Source organism: Mobula hypostoma, chromosome X2 (genome assembly GCF_963921235.1).
Source record: "Mobula hypostoma chromosome X2, sMobHyp1.1, whole genome shotgun sequence".
Taxonomy (NCBI): Eukaryota; Metazoa; Chordata; class Chondrichthyes; order Myliobatiformes; family Myliobatidae; genus Mobula; species Mobula hypostoma.
In genome coordinates, this window is record NC_086129.1 from 33,934,115 (window position 1) to 33,947,803 (window position 13,689).

Sequence of the window (13,689 nt, forward strand, 5' to 3'; positions counted from 1 at the left end):
AAATTTAGTACATCCATCCACTGGTTCTCCTTTATCCACACCAGACGCTATTATTTCCAATAGCTCCAATAATTTGATCAAACGTGTGTTTTTCTTACACAAAACTGCATTGGCTTTGCCTACCTTGAAATTTTCTAAGTGTTTTGTTATAATTTCTTTAATAACAGCTTACAATATTTTCCCAATAACGGATGTTAGGCAACCTTTCCTGTAGTTCACATTTTCTATTTGTCTACTAGAAACCAATCAACTCATATTTCACCAGAGAATTTTCAACATAAGTACATAACGTCTGACTGTTGGAGAGAGACTATTAGTTGAGCTTAGCCCCCAAGAAGCCTTTACAAAGCTGAAGTCTTTAGTTCACAAAGGACATATTCTCACTGGAAGAATTCTATAATGATGTAAGAAAGGTGGCTTTATAAAAAGCCAGTCATAACAATCTTGAGCATAGTGGTCTATCAAGGATTTGACCATCTTCAAGTGACCTTCTCTGGGCTATGATGACAAAAATGGTTTAGTTCATGCTCTTTACTAATCTTTCTATAGTGTTCTGCTCCACTTATTTTCTAGATCAGATAGACTGGCTAAATAGCAGTTTGTATTTACTTATAATTAATGTACATTTGAAAATTTTATTTATTTCGCATCTGTATTTCAAAGTATAAATATCCTCAAATGAGACCTCTGCCGAAGCATCTTAATGAGTCACCATTAACCAGAATGTAGTTATGTTAACATTGAAATGTGAGCAGATTCCAGGTTTCTCCAGCATGGAGGTAACCATCCATTCCATCAACGCCATTATGTCATCAACAAGGCTCCATTCAGCAGCAGGATGGATGAATCCAGTTGCAACAGTACACAAGATACTTCTGTGCATGACAAAACAGTTTGCTAAACTGATACTCATGATCATTAGACCCAACATGCTGTAACCTAAACAATAGGCTGCAATGTCTACCACAGAAGATGAACTAACAGCACTTACACTCAGCGGCCACTTTTTTAGATACAGGAGTATTCCTAATAAAGTGGCCACAGAGTGGAACCCGTTGTGGTCATCTGCTGCTGGAGCCCAACCACTTCAAGGTTCAACACGTTCTGTGACCAAAGATGCTCTTCTGCACACCACTGTTGTAACTCATGGTTATTGAGTTACTGTTGCTTTCCTGTCAGCTTTAACCAGTTTGGCCATTCCCCTCTGATTGCTCTCATTAACAAGACATTTTTGCAGAGAGAACTGCCGCTCACTGGATGATTTTTTTTTTGGATTTTTGCACCATTCTCTGTAAACTCTAGAGACTGTTGTGTGTGAAAATCAGGAGATCAGTTTCTGAGATGCTCAAACCACCCCATCTGGTACCAACAATCATTCCACAGTCAAAGTCACTTAGATCACATTTCTCCCACAATCTGATGTTTAGTCTGAAAAACAACTGAACCTCTTGACCTGCATATTTTTAAGCATTGAGTTCTGCATAGTCAGAATCTGCATATTTTTAAGCATTGAGTTGCTGCCACACAATTGGCTGATGAGATGATTGGGTTGGGGCACCACGGTAGCGTAGCAGTTAGCAAGGTGCTGTTACTTCTCAAGACGTTGGAGGTTGGAGTTCAATTCCCAGGAGCTCGTATGTCATATACAAGTCTCCAAATACAAAGTGTAGTAGCCAAGGTGTGGGGTTGAGATTACAAACAGAGCTGGATAAGGCATGTAATAAAGGTAATGTCACAAATTGTAACGAGGGCCTTCATTATACAAGGGGATTGGGAAAATCAGGTTGGTGTCAGATCACGAGAGGGAACTTGTTGAATATCTATGAGATAGGTTTTTAGAGCAGCTTGTGCTTGAGCCTACTCAAGGAAAGGATATCTTAGATAGGGTATTGTGTAATAACCAAGATGCTTATTGTAAAGGAACCCTTAGGAGGCAGTGATCATAATACGATTGAATTCATACTGCAATTTGAGAGGGAGAAGCATAAGTCACGTGTATCAGTATCGCAATGGAACAAAGGGAATTACAGGGGCACGAGAGAGGAGCTTGCCCAGGTGGATTGAAGGAGGATACTGGTGGGGATGACAGCAGAGCAGAGATGGCTGAAGTTTCTGGGAATAGTTTGCAAGGTGCCAGGAAAGGTATGTCCCATAGAGAAAGAAGTTCTCAAATGGCAAGGGTAGGCAACCGTGACTGACAAGAGAAGTTAAGGACTACATAAAAGCCAAGGAAAGGGCATATAAGGTAGCAAAAGTGAGTGGGAAGTTGGATGATTAGGAAGTTTTTAAAATCCAACAAAAGGCAACTAAAAAGCTATAAGAAGGGAAAAGATGAAATCTGAGGTCAAACTAGCCGATAGGCAGAATACCAAAAGTTTTTTCAGTTATATAAAGAGTAAAAGGGAGGTGAGAGTTGATATTGGACGACTGGAAAATGATGCTGGTGCGGTCATAATGGGGGAGAAAGAAATGGCAGATGAACGTAATGGGTACTTTGCATTTGTCTTCACCGTGGAAGACACTAGCAGTGTACCAGAGGTCCGTGACAGTCATGGAGCAGGAGTGAGTGCCATTGCTATTACAAAGGTCTTAAGGTGAATAAGTCACCTGGACCGATGGACTACGTCCCAGAGCCTGAGAGAGGTTGCTGAAGAGATAACGGATGCATTGGTCATGATCTTTCAAGAATCACTTGATTCTGGCATGGGCCCGGAGGACTGGAAGATTACAGATGTCACTCCACTCTTTAAGAAGGGAGGAAGGCAAAAGAAAAGAAATATTAGGCCAGTTAGCCTAACCTCAGTGGTTGGGAAAGTGTTGGAGTCTATTATTAAGGAGGAGGTTTTTGGGGTACTTGGAGACCAATGATAAAATAAATCAAAGTTAGCATTGTTTCTGTAAAGGGAAATATTGTCTAACAAATCTTCAAGGAAGTAACAAGCAGGCTGGACAAAGGAGAGGCAGTGGATGTCACTTACTTGGATTTTCAGAAGACATTTGATAAGGTGCCACACATGAGGCTGCTTAACAAGATAAAATCCTGTGGCATTACAGAAGAGATACTGGCATGGATAGGGGAATGGCTGACAGCGAGTGGGAATAAAAGGGGCCCTTTCTGGTCGGCTGCCAGTGACTAGTGGTGTTCGTCAGGGGCTGGTATTTAGACCACTACTTTTCACATTGTTTGTCAACGATTTGGATAATGGAATTGATGGCTTTGTGGCAAAGTTTGCGGATGATACGAAGATAGGTGGAGGGGTAGGTAGTGCTGAGGAAGCAATGCGATTGCAGCAGAACTTAGACAAATTGGAAGAATGGGCAAAACAGTGGCAGATGGAATACAGTGTTGGGAAATGTATGATAATGCATTTTGGTAAAAGGAACAATAGTGCGGGCTGTTGTCTAAATGGGGAGAAGGTTCAAACATCAGAGGTGCAGAGGGACTTAGGAATCCCTGTGCAAGACTCCCAGAAGGTTAATTTACAGGTCGTGTCTGTGGTAAAGAAGGCAAATGCAATGTTGGCAGTTATTTCAAGGGGAATAGAATATAAAAGCAAGGAGATAATGCTGAGGTTTTATAAGACACTAGTCAGACCACACATAGAGTACTGTCAGCCGTTTTGGGCCCCATATCTCAGAAAGGATGTGTTGTCATTGGAGTGAGTCCAGAGGAGTTTCGGGAGGATGATTCCATGAATGAAGGGGTTAACATATGAGGAGTGTTTGGCTGCTTTGGGCCTGTACTCACTGGAATTTAGAAGAATGGGGGGGGGGGTCTCATCGAAACCTACCGAATGTCAAAAGGACTAGATTAGGGTGGATGTGGAGAGGATATTTCATATGGAGGGGGTATCCAGAGGGCACACCCTCAAAACTGAGGGGCGACCTTTTAGAACAGAGGTAAGGAAGAATTCTTTTTAGCCAGAGAATAGTGAATCTGTGGATTACCCTGCCACAGACTACGGTGGAAGCCAAGTCTGTGGGTACATTTAAGGTGGAAGTTGAATGGCCAGGGCATCAAAGTATATGGCGAGAAGGCAGGCGTATGCGGTTGAGCGGGATCCGGGATCAACCATGATGGAATGGTGGAGCAGACTCAATGGGCTGAATGGCCTAATTCTCTTCCTATGTCTTATGGTCCTTCCCGTGAGCGCTTGTTTTTTCTCCGGGTGCTTCAGTTTCCTCCCACATTCCAAAGATGTACCGGTTAGTAGATTAATTGGTCATTGTAAATTGTCCTGCGATTAGGCTAGGGTTAGACTAATAGGTGAGTGAGTTGCTGGGCAGTGCTGCTCATCGGGCCAGGAGTGTGTGCTCCACACTCTATCTTTAACTAAATATTTGCATTAATGAGCAGGTGTACCTAATCAAGAGGACATCGAGTGTATAGACTTCACTTTGTGTCAAATTCCCACAGTCCTTCTACCAAAAAGAAAATAAATGAGCATCTTATAAAGTGCATTTTGTAATCTTGGAACATATCAAGGAAGTACACAGCTAATGAAGCAAATTTTGAAATATATTGCTGCTTTTATATACAACAGTGCAGCAACATTATGCAGAGTAACAATTTGAGATAAAATATTCAGATCACTTGCTTCGTGTGCAACGAGAGTAACCAGTATTGGTCAGTCCATTAGGAGAGCTTCACTGCTTTACTTTAATATAGTTGCTCATTTTCACATCCTCTTAAAAGAAGAGGAGTCTGCAATTCATTTATAGCACCTCTGCCAGTAAAGCACTAAATTATCAAGCTGAATTATGGTTAAATTTTTAAATTGGGATTTGAACCTGTGATTCTCTATCACCAAGCCTCAGCTAACAGCAGACTGGAAAAACATTATCTCCAAATCACATACCATCAGACTTAAATCCATAATGGGCATTCCGTCATCATTGGATGAATAAACTGAGCTCCCAACAGGGAGCTAGCACAATGACACTAGTTTGTTAGCACATTAAGGAAAAATTGAGCTATAACTTTCTCAGTGCAACAAGGAATAGCAGCAAATCAACCAAAATCAATCATGTCCCAGGACAAATATATTAAAGAAAGTGTTGTTTTTCATTGAGAAGAATCTCAAATATTTCTCAGAAGTCATGATTCACATTTTGTTCTGAAATTGTATCTCTTTACAGGTGACTTTTTAAACAGTTCCAATTGTGGCAACCCGGAAAGTGTTTCCCCAGGAAATCGTTGCCCTTTAGGGTCATTCTGCCCTGAAGGGTCCTCTCTCCCGCTAATCTGTACAGCAGGGTACTACTGTGATCAATATGAGCTTGCCGATCCAACAGGTTTGATTCTTCGATTGTCTGCTCAGAGATGAATTTAAATTCAGGCAATTTCGTTGCATATCTGATCCACAGTAAGCAATAAATGAGCATTTTCCATTAGGGAATCCACAACATTGAGTGCTAATGTGTCATTTTGTTCATCTTTTATTAACTTCCTTTCTTGGGGGCCTTCTCTGTAAATTCTGATCAATATAAAATTTGCTGTAGGTGAGCCGGTGACAGCATCTGCAGATTATCATGGAGAACATCTCTGAAGAAATAGCTGCCTAGATCAGCGAAGAAATGGATGTCTAAAATATTGTTTATTTAAGATTATTGACAAATTTTAGACAAGCTACTGGTATACTGGTCGGCACACGTCAAATTGAAATATATTAGCTATACTTTTAAAAAATCAATAAAAAGAAGTCAGTTTTCTAACATTTAGTTTGTGATTGATTATCAACCCCAGTGGACATCAGCATCTCCATCTTAGAAATTTTCATATTTATTAGACATACAGTGCGTTTTGGAGCGGGCATCTCCCTAGCCACAGATACAAAAACTCTGAATAAATGTCCTGCTGGACTGCTGCCACCACCAGAATTTGTACAATTTGCAACGAAATCTATCTGCATCCTGATACTTTGGAGTACAAAGCAACTCCAGCCTCCTCGCCTCTAGTTCTAATCATTTCTAACCTTCCTATGCCATACAATTCACTCCCAGTTCCAACAATGAATGTGAAGAACACTTGGCCACCTTAGCCCCAAAACGAAGGCTTTTCATAAGATCTCTGCTTCATGCCTCCACTGCTCTTCTGGCTTCTCAGCTGTGAGTAATAATTGTTATTCTCTTACTAAATGAACTCCCACTGCAATAGTTTCTCCTTCATTTTAACTCCTTCCTTTCCTGTCTTCATCACTTCACTCTCAGTACACTTACTTCCTTCACAAAGCCCTTTTGATCCCTTTCACTCCCATCCCTTGTATATGGTAATTCTCTATTAATCCACTATCTGATTATTTGGAAATCCTGATAGTTTAGTATCTGGCTCACAAGGTGCTGGTTCCTGTGTTCCCTTTGACTCAATAGGACTCCAGTTTCCGCACTCCCTTCACCTAGTTCTGTTCATCACGCTCTACTGACATTTACTAAGGACCTACTCCCATGCTTCCTTTAAAACTTCTAGTTTCACTGGAAAATGTATTATTCTACAGTGCAACATCTTTTTTAAAAAAACTGTATTAATAGTGTGTTGAAGAATTATTGGAATCTGATAATAATAACCAACAATTCGGAAAAGCACCAGAGTCACAGATATGCCGTATGAATGGAGCTTTACATTGTCCAGTTTCCTCTACCACATTCCATGGTTACTAATAACATTAACCTGTCTATATCTTCTCTCAGATTATTAAGACCTTTCATAGGAAAAAAACATCATCATCCTACTATCCATTCTTCCAAAGCACATTTAAATCTCCAAGTTTGTCATTCTTTGTGAATTACTGCAAAGTCTGTTGCCTCAAAAATGCAACATTGTATATGCATTGTGCAATATAGAACTGAAAATTATTAATGCAAACACAAGGAAATCTGCAGATGCTGGAATTTCAAGCAACACACATAAAAATTGCTGGTGAACGCAGCAGGCCAGGCAGCATCTATAGGAAGAGGTACCGTTGACGTTTTGGGCCGAGACCCTTCGTCAGGACTGAAAATTGCTGTTCCTAAAGTTAAGTATAAAGAATGTTCCTCACACTACGTGGAGAAATCACCTACCTGAGCTGATGAAGTACTCTTTTTTTTTTGTAATTTATTTTTTATTGAGTTTCACCATCAAACAAACATTTCCATAGGATGTATTTCAGATACTGTATATATTATATAATCATATTTGTCACAAATCTCCACATAATATTTATCTAAAGTATACTCTTATAGAAAGGAGAGGAAAGAAAGAAGAAAACTATGTACAGAGTAGGGAGTGATTTTTTTTTTAACAACATATTGATTGTGAGAATAAAATCAGGCCTATAGGATGTTATGTAGTTAAACCATTTTTTCCAGTATGAATAAAATTGTTCCAACTTATGATTAACAGATGTTGTTACTTCTCCATTTTGTAAATGTCCATTGCAATTTCCGTCAATACATTTAATAACCAATTCCTGGTAAGGGTCTTTTTTACTAGCCACCAGCAGTACATTCATTAAATAATTATATTTATCTCTTTTTAACCATTCTTGAGGTATATACCCCAAAAATATGGTCTTACTCTCTAAGTGCATTTATCTGTTAGTATATCATTGAATTTTGCAGAATATAGCTTAATCGACCTACTCCCTGAACAAATAAGAACCAAGAAAATTGAATAATAAAAAGAAAGGTAAGGAAGGTGTGGTTCCAAGGCTGGGGTCTCCAGATGACCCTGGGTTGGGCAAGAAGAAAGGTCTAGCCGTGGGGGATAGTCCCTCCTACCTGTGGGTTGAAGGCCCCAGCTGCAGTACCTATAAAAGTAAGTAAAACAAAACTATGTCCATTACACAGCAATGATTTCCCCGTGTATTCCTCCCATGTATATATTCTCACTTAGGTGGGGAGAAAGGAATGAATAAATGATTTTTTTTAATTGAGCAATATAAACTCCACATTATAACACGTATTTCTCGAGATAGGTATATCACCGTCTATCTTCGCTTCCGTTTAGTTTATCAGCACTTTTAAAGTTAGCCAAACCTTATGGCTCTTCTGGAGGAGGTGAGGGCTGCCCTCGGAGAACTGACAGTCTCTTCCTAAAATCCTTCTCTCATCCTGTTCCCGTCCGCTGCTTTCTAGGTTCTCTTACTATTTCCCAAGTAGATCGGGATAACTGCTCAGCCAGACTTTCCCTTGGTTTGACCACGCTAATGGACAGTGCTCTGTTGTTCATGTCTGTGGTCGCCTCTTCCACCGTCTGATATAGTCGTATCCCTTCTTGGTAAAATACCCTCAGTTTAGCAGGGTACGGGGTTTGGAATTTAATCTTTTCTTGCTTTAATATTCGTTTCGCTTCGGAATATTCCTTCCGTTTCTGTAGGACCACCGGGGGGTAATCATGATCGAAGTATATTAACTTCCTGTTCCAAAACACCCTCTTCTTACCCCAGGCCCTTCGTAGAATCTCCGCCTTGCTCTTGAATCGAAGGAGTTTAAATATTATGGAGCGCGGTTTACCTTCTCTGACTCCGGGAGACCGCTGGACAAGCAAACGGTGCGCCCTATCAATTCCAATCGGAGTACTCTTCTTGGAGCTATTTTTGTACATGGAACTAGCCCAGATAGATTTAACTATCTAATACAATTGCAGTAATTCTGAATACTTCATTTAGTGGAATTACAAACAACAGGCTTAAAATTTCATTTCACACCAACTAAATACCCTCTGATGTCAAGTGAACTGTTCATATATTGCACAATGCTGGTTAGATTCAACAAGATCAAAATACTTGGTTTATTTTATTCCACAGAATGCAATTTTCAGATACTTTTCAGAAAATTGTTGCATTTCAGTGACATATTAATATTAAAAAGTACATTCTGATCAAAAACGTGATATTTGCTCTATTTTTATTATAATTTAGGGCCTTGTGATGCAGGGTATTATTGCCCTATTGGCAGCACTGATCGTGCTCCAGACCAATTCAAGTGTATTGCAGGGCATTACTGTCCTGAGGGTTCAGCATTGCCTGTACCATGCCCTGAAGCAACATATTCCACAACAGCTGGGAACAAAGCATTGGACAACTGCCTGCCATGCACACAAGGTAAAACAGTGCTTGTCTGTCAAATTGTTTGACATGCAATGAACATATTACATGGTGTTACATGAAATCCACTTCAAGATCTTCTAGGCCCTTCTGAAATATTCTCAGTAGCCACTTCGCTCAGTACAGAAGTGTACCTAATAAAGTGGCCGCAGCAATGGAACCTGGTGAAGTCTTCTGCTGCTGTAGCCCATCCACTTCAAGATTCAACATATTGTATGTTCAGAGATGCTCTTCAGCACATCACTGTTGTAATGCGTGGTTATTTGAGTTACTGTCACTTTCTTATCAGCTTGAACCAGTCTGGCCATTCTCCTCTGACCTCTCTCATTAACAAGCTCACAGAAATGTCCTTCACTGGATGTTTTCTTTTCATACCATTCTCTGTAAACTCTAGAGACTGTTGTGTGTGAAAATCCCAGATCAGCAGCTTCTGAGATACTCAAGCCACCCCATCTGGCACCAATAATCATTCCATGGTCAAAGTCACTTAGATCACATTTCTTTCCCATTCTTATGTTTTGTCTGAACAACAACTTAACCTCTTGACCATGTATGCATGCTTTTATGCATTGAATTGCTGCCACATGATTGGCTGATTAGATATTTGCATTAACAAACAGATCTACAGAAGTACCTAATAAAGTGGCCACGTTAGTAAAACGCTTCAGTAAAATACGTTCATCAGTGAAAAGTATCTGCTGCGCTTACTTGCAAATCAATTCTAATTAAAGCTTAAAAGTGATATCTAATCATGTTAAAAATTAAAATTAATACAAATGTGGAAATCTGATATAAGAACAGGAAAGGCTGAAGGTTTCAGCAATTCGGCGGCAAAATTACTGTTTCAGATCAATGACCTTTCATCAAAACAAGTTGTCCTTTCCTAGGGTTCTTCTGTGAAGGCATTGGGTTACTTCACCCCACTGGTGTCTGTTCATCTGGTTACTACTGCCCGGGAGGCCAGAACTCTCCAACCCCAGCATATTTCTTGTGCCCTGCTGGGTCAAGGTGTCCAGCAGGAAGTTCCAGTCCTGACCCCTGCCCAAGAGGTAAAATAATTTTATTAAAAAATACTTCAGCAATCTAATATGATTTTCAAGACTTCCCTCTCTTCTCATTTTTGCATTTTCTTTTCAAAGTTATCATTGTCTTTCCTTTTCTCCTTTCTCCCTCTTGCTCTGTCTAGTAGGTGACATTAGCAATGTCTTCAGCCGTAGCTCGAGTGCAGTCTTGTTTTCCCTTTGTTCACTTGAGAGGGGTAGTGCAGCTCATCTGGTTATGACTAAACTCATCCCAATTAAGTTAAGAAGGCGACAGTCAAGTAATCTTCCTCTTCCATGCAAAGAGAAGGTTTTCCTGGTTCTACCATTTGTCCTGGATCATGTAGGTGTAGTGAAACAGAGCAGACAAGGAAGAATCCAGTCATATATTCATCTATAATCATTACCTGAATGGATAGATCATTGAAAGCTTCCTTAAAATGTCTTCCTGCGTCATTGCTGCATCTAACACACCTAGGATTGGACTATTTAGCCTTTACCCGAAACATTTTCTGTCATATCTTTAACATTTCAACAAGCTAGGCAAGAACTGATTGACTCGTCAAACACTTGTGGAAAGTCCTATCTTATGTTGAAATTCCCCGACTATGAGAAATATTTGTGCATCCACAACATTAGCAATTTTGTTTGCTAGAATTAAATGAAAACCACTTGTTGCCAATTATGTAGCCCATTTTTAAAAAAAATCTTGACTTTTTACTTACATAGGTGATGCAGTTTGTGTGGTGATAGTATTCTGAGATGTGGTTGGATTGGAAATTCAAGAATTTTGCCCCAGCATCAGTGAAAGAACATCAGTGTAGTAAACAGTGGTGCTATGCTGCAGTAAAGAGGGCCAGGACACACAATTTAGTTGAAGTATTTGCCACTGTGTGTAACTTGAATGGGTTACTGAACGTTTATTGTCTTTTTGTCCTGCCACCCTGAGCACTCAATTTAGATAAGTATTTGTAATTGAGTGCAACTTGCAGAGTTTACTGAACGTTTAGTGTCTGACCTGTGCTGTAAATGGATAGTTAACTTACTGGCAGTAAGTGTCTTCTGCCCCACTCATTGAACCCATGAACTTGATTTCACACTACAGTTGGAGAAAGCTCACCAATGCCTCTACTTTCTGAGGAGGCTGAAGAGAACTGGACTATGCACATCTATACTCACATTATTCTACAGATACGCAGTGGAGAGCATCCTAATAAGCTGCATCACTGCATGGTACGGAAACTGCACTGTCACAGACAGGAAAGCTCTACAAAGGGTAGTCAAAACAGCCTGACGCAGCACTGGCACCAGCACACCGCCATCAAGGACATGTACGCAGAAAGATGCCGGAAAGGGGCCAGTAACATCATGAAGGATCTCACCCACTCTGCTCATGGACTGTTTGTCCCAATCTGATCATGGACGAGGTTATGTAGCATCTACACCAAAACCAGCAGGCTCAAAAACAGATACTTTCCCCTAGCAGTAAGGTTGATCAACACCTCCACCTATTAACCCAGCCGTCCACTATTTTATCATTTCTTGTCAGTCACCTTATGCACAGACACTCCTGTGCTGAGCGTCACTTTAAGGACAAACAATCAATCTATGTATATAAGCTGTCTTATGTATTTATATTTTTTGTTGTTTTTATTATTTTTGTGTCTTTATCTTGAGTTTTTTTTTTCTGCTGCATCTGCTCAGATCCGGAGTAACAAGTAGTTTGTTCTCCTTTACACTTGTGTACTGGAAATGGGATTAAACAATCTTGAATCTTTGGTGTGATTTTTGAGGGCTTTGTGGTGCTCTCATGCACCAATTGGCTTTGAAAGATGCTTCCATGATGATCTGATCATCTTCAATCTCTGTGTGGACACCAGAAGTGCTCAGCAATTAGATTTTTATTGAGAATCATAATGAAGATTCTTAAAACTTAATTTTCTCTCCATTAAGATTACAATGCTTTCTGTGATCAATAGGTTTCTATCAAGCTCTGACAGGCCAACCCAACTGCAATCCATGTCCTACTGGAACATATTGCAGCACATCGGATTTGGAGAACGGGGGAATAGAAATCCCTCAGCTCTGCCCATCAGGCCATTTCTGTCCAGTCAAAACAGAATTTGCTACCCAGTACAAATGTCCCCGTGGGACTTTCAGCAACAAAGAAGGTCAAACCTCAGCAGGTAAATGCTTAATCTATTCCAATCATCTTTCCTTTTGAAGAAATAATGTCTTATTTGCAAGTAATTAGATTCAAGCTTTCACACATAATCATTAGTTCAACGATAAAAACGTTCTTGACTCATCAAAAGAAATTCTAGGTTAATGCTATGTCTAGTCTAAATTAATCTTTTTGGCTTGTCATTTTCTTTCCATCTCCATTTATGTGATGACTCTGTGCATTGATTGAAATTTATTTGACTAGTACCAAAATACCAACTGGAGTCCAATTAAATTACGCTTACTGACAAAGCCCAACAATTCCCAGTGGAATCCATCCTGTGATTTGTGCACTGTTTGATTTTTTTTTTTGCACTGTATTGTTCTAACTGTTCAGCATGTTCTTTGTTGATATTACTTCCAACCAGGAATGTTACTCTTCAAACTACCTCTTTATGCTCTATTGCTCCCATTGACCATTCTTAAAGTGAGACAGTTCATTGATCCTTTGTATTGGAGTATTAACACATGAAATTTAGTATTAATACATATCGATCTCTTTAATTAAAGATGCCTTCAATAATGCCCACTTGAGTGCAAAAAATCATACAGCACAGAAACAGGACATTTGGTCCACAAACATGTGACCACCAATGGGAACCATTTATGTTAATTCCAATTACCAGCACTTGATCCATAGTCTTCTATGCCTTGGAAATTCAAAAGATAATATTTAAAATATTGTCTATCCTCTAATTCCAGCTCAATGTGATCCTTGCCCACCTGGCCTTTTCTGCAGCCAAGAAGGTCAGGCTGAACCCTCTGGTTCCTGTTGGAAAGGCTTTTACTGCCTTGGAGGAGCAACAACTCCCACCCCAACTGATGGCATCACTGGTGACATTTGCCCAGTGGGCAGGTATTGTGTGGCAGGCTCTACCATAGGTAAGAAACCTCTGTGTTTAAGATTTTTGTATAATTCTGTATAACTATATATGGGAAACAAATTTACTTTTATTTATTTTTGGGGATGTTGACATCACTGGCATAGCCAGCATTCATTGCCCAACCCTAATACTGGTCAGCCATCTTATAGTATTATCTCAGTCCTGTGGTAAAAGCAGTTCCAAAGTGTAGCTGAGACAGGAGTCACAGGATTTATGTCCAACAACAATATTGGAACAATAATGTATTTCAAAGGCATAGTGAGAGACTTGGGGGAGAACTTACACCTGGTTTGCATGCCTGTTGCTCTTGGCATTGGTTTTATTGCAGGTGTGGGATAAATACATTTTGAACATGTCCCAGAAAACATGAAGTATGTTCCCAAGCATATTCATAATGTATTTATCTTAAATCGACAATCAAAGACGGGCAGCAGGTGCACCATGCCAGAACATATC

At 39.9% G+C, this 13,689-nt stretch overlaps 1 protein-coding gene across 1 annotated transcript in view; it reads left to right on the plus strand.

The window, feature by feature from the left end:
- Positions 1-13,689, plus strand: part of LOC134340879 (platelet endothelial aggregation receptor 1-like) — a 30,006-nt gene that overhangs the window by 12,989 nt on the left and 3,328 nt on the right. The window contains exons 7-8 of the mRNA XM_063038452.1: positions 5,140-5,295; positions 8,901-9,083. Coding sequence (XP_062894522.1) covers positions 5,140-5,295; positions 8,901-9,083 — 339 coding nt within the window. The remainder of the gene's footprint in view (positions 1-5,139; positions 5,296-8,900; positions 9,084-13,689) is intronic.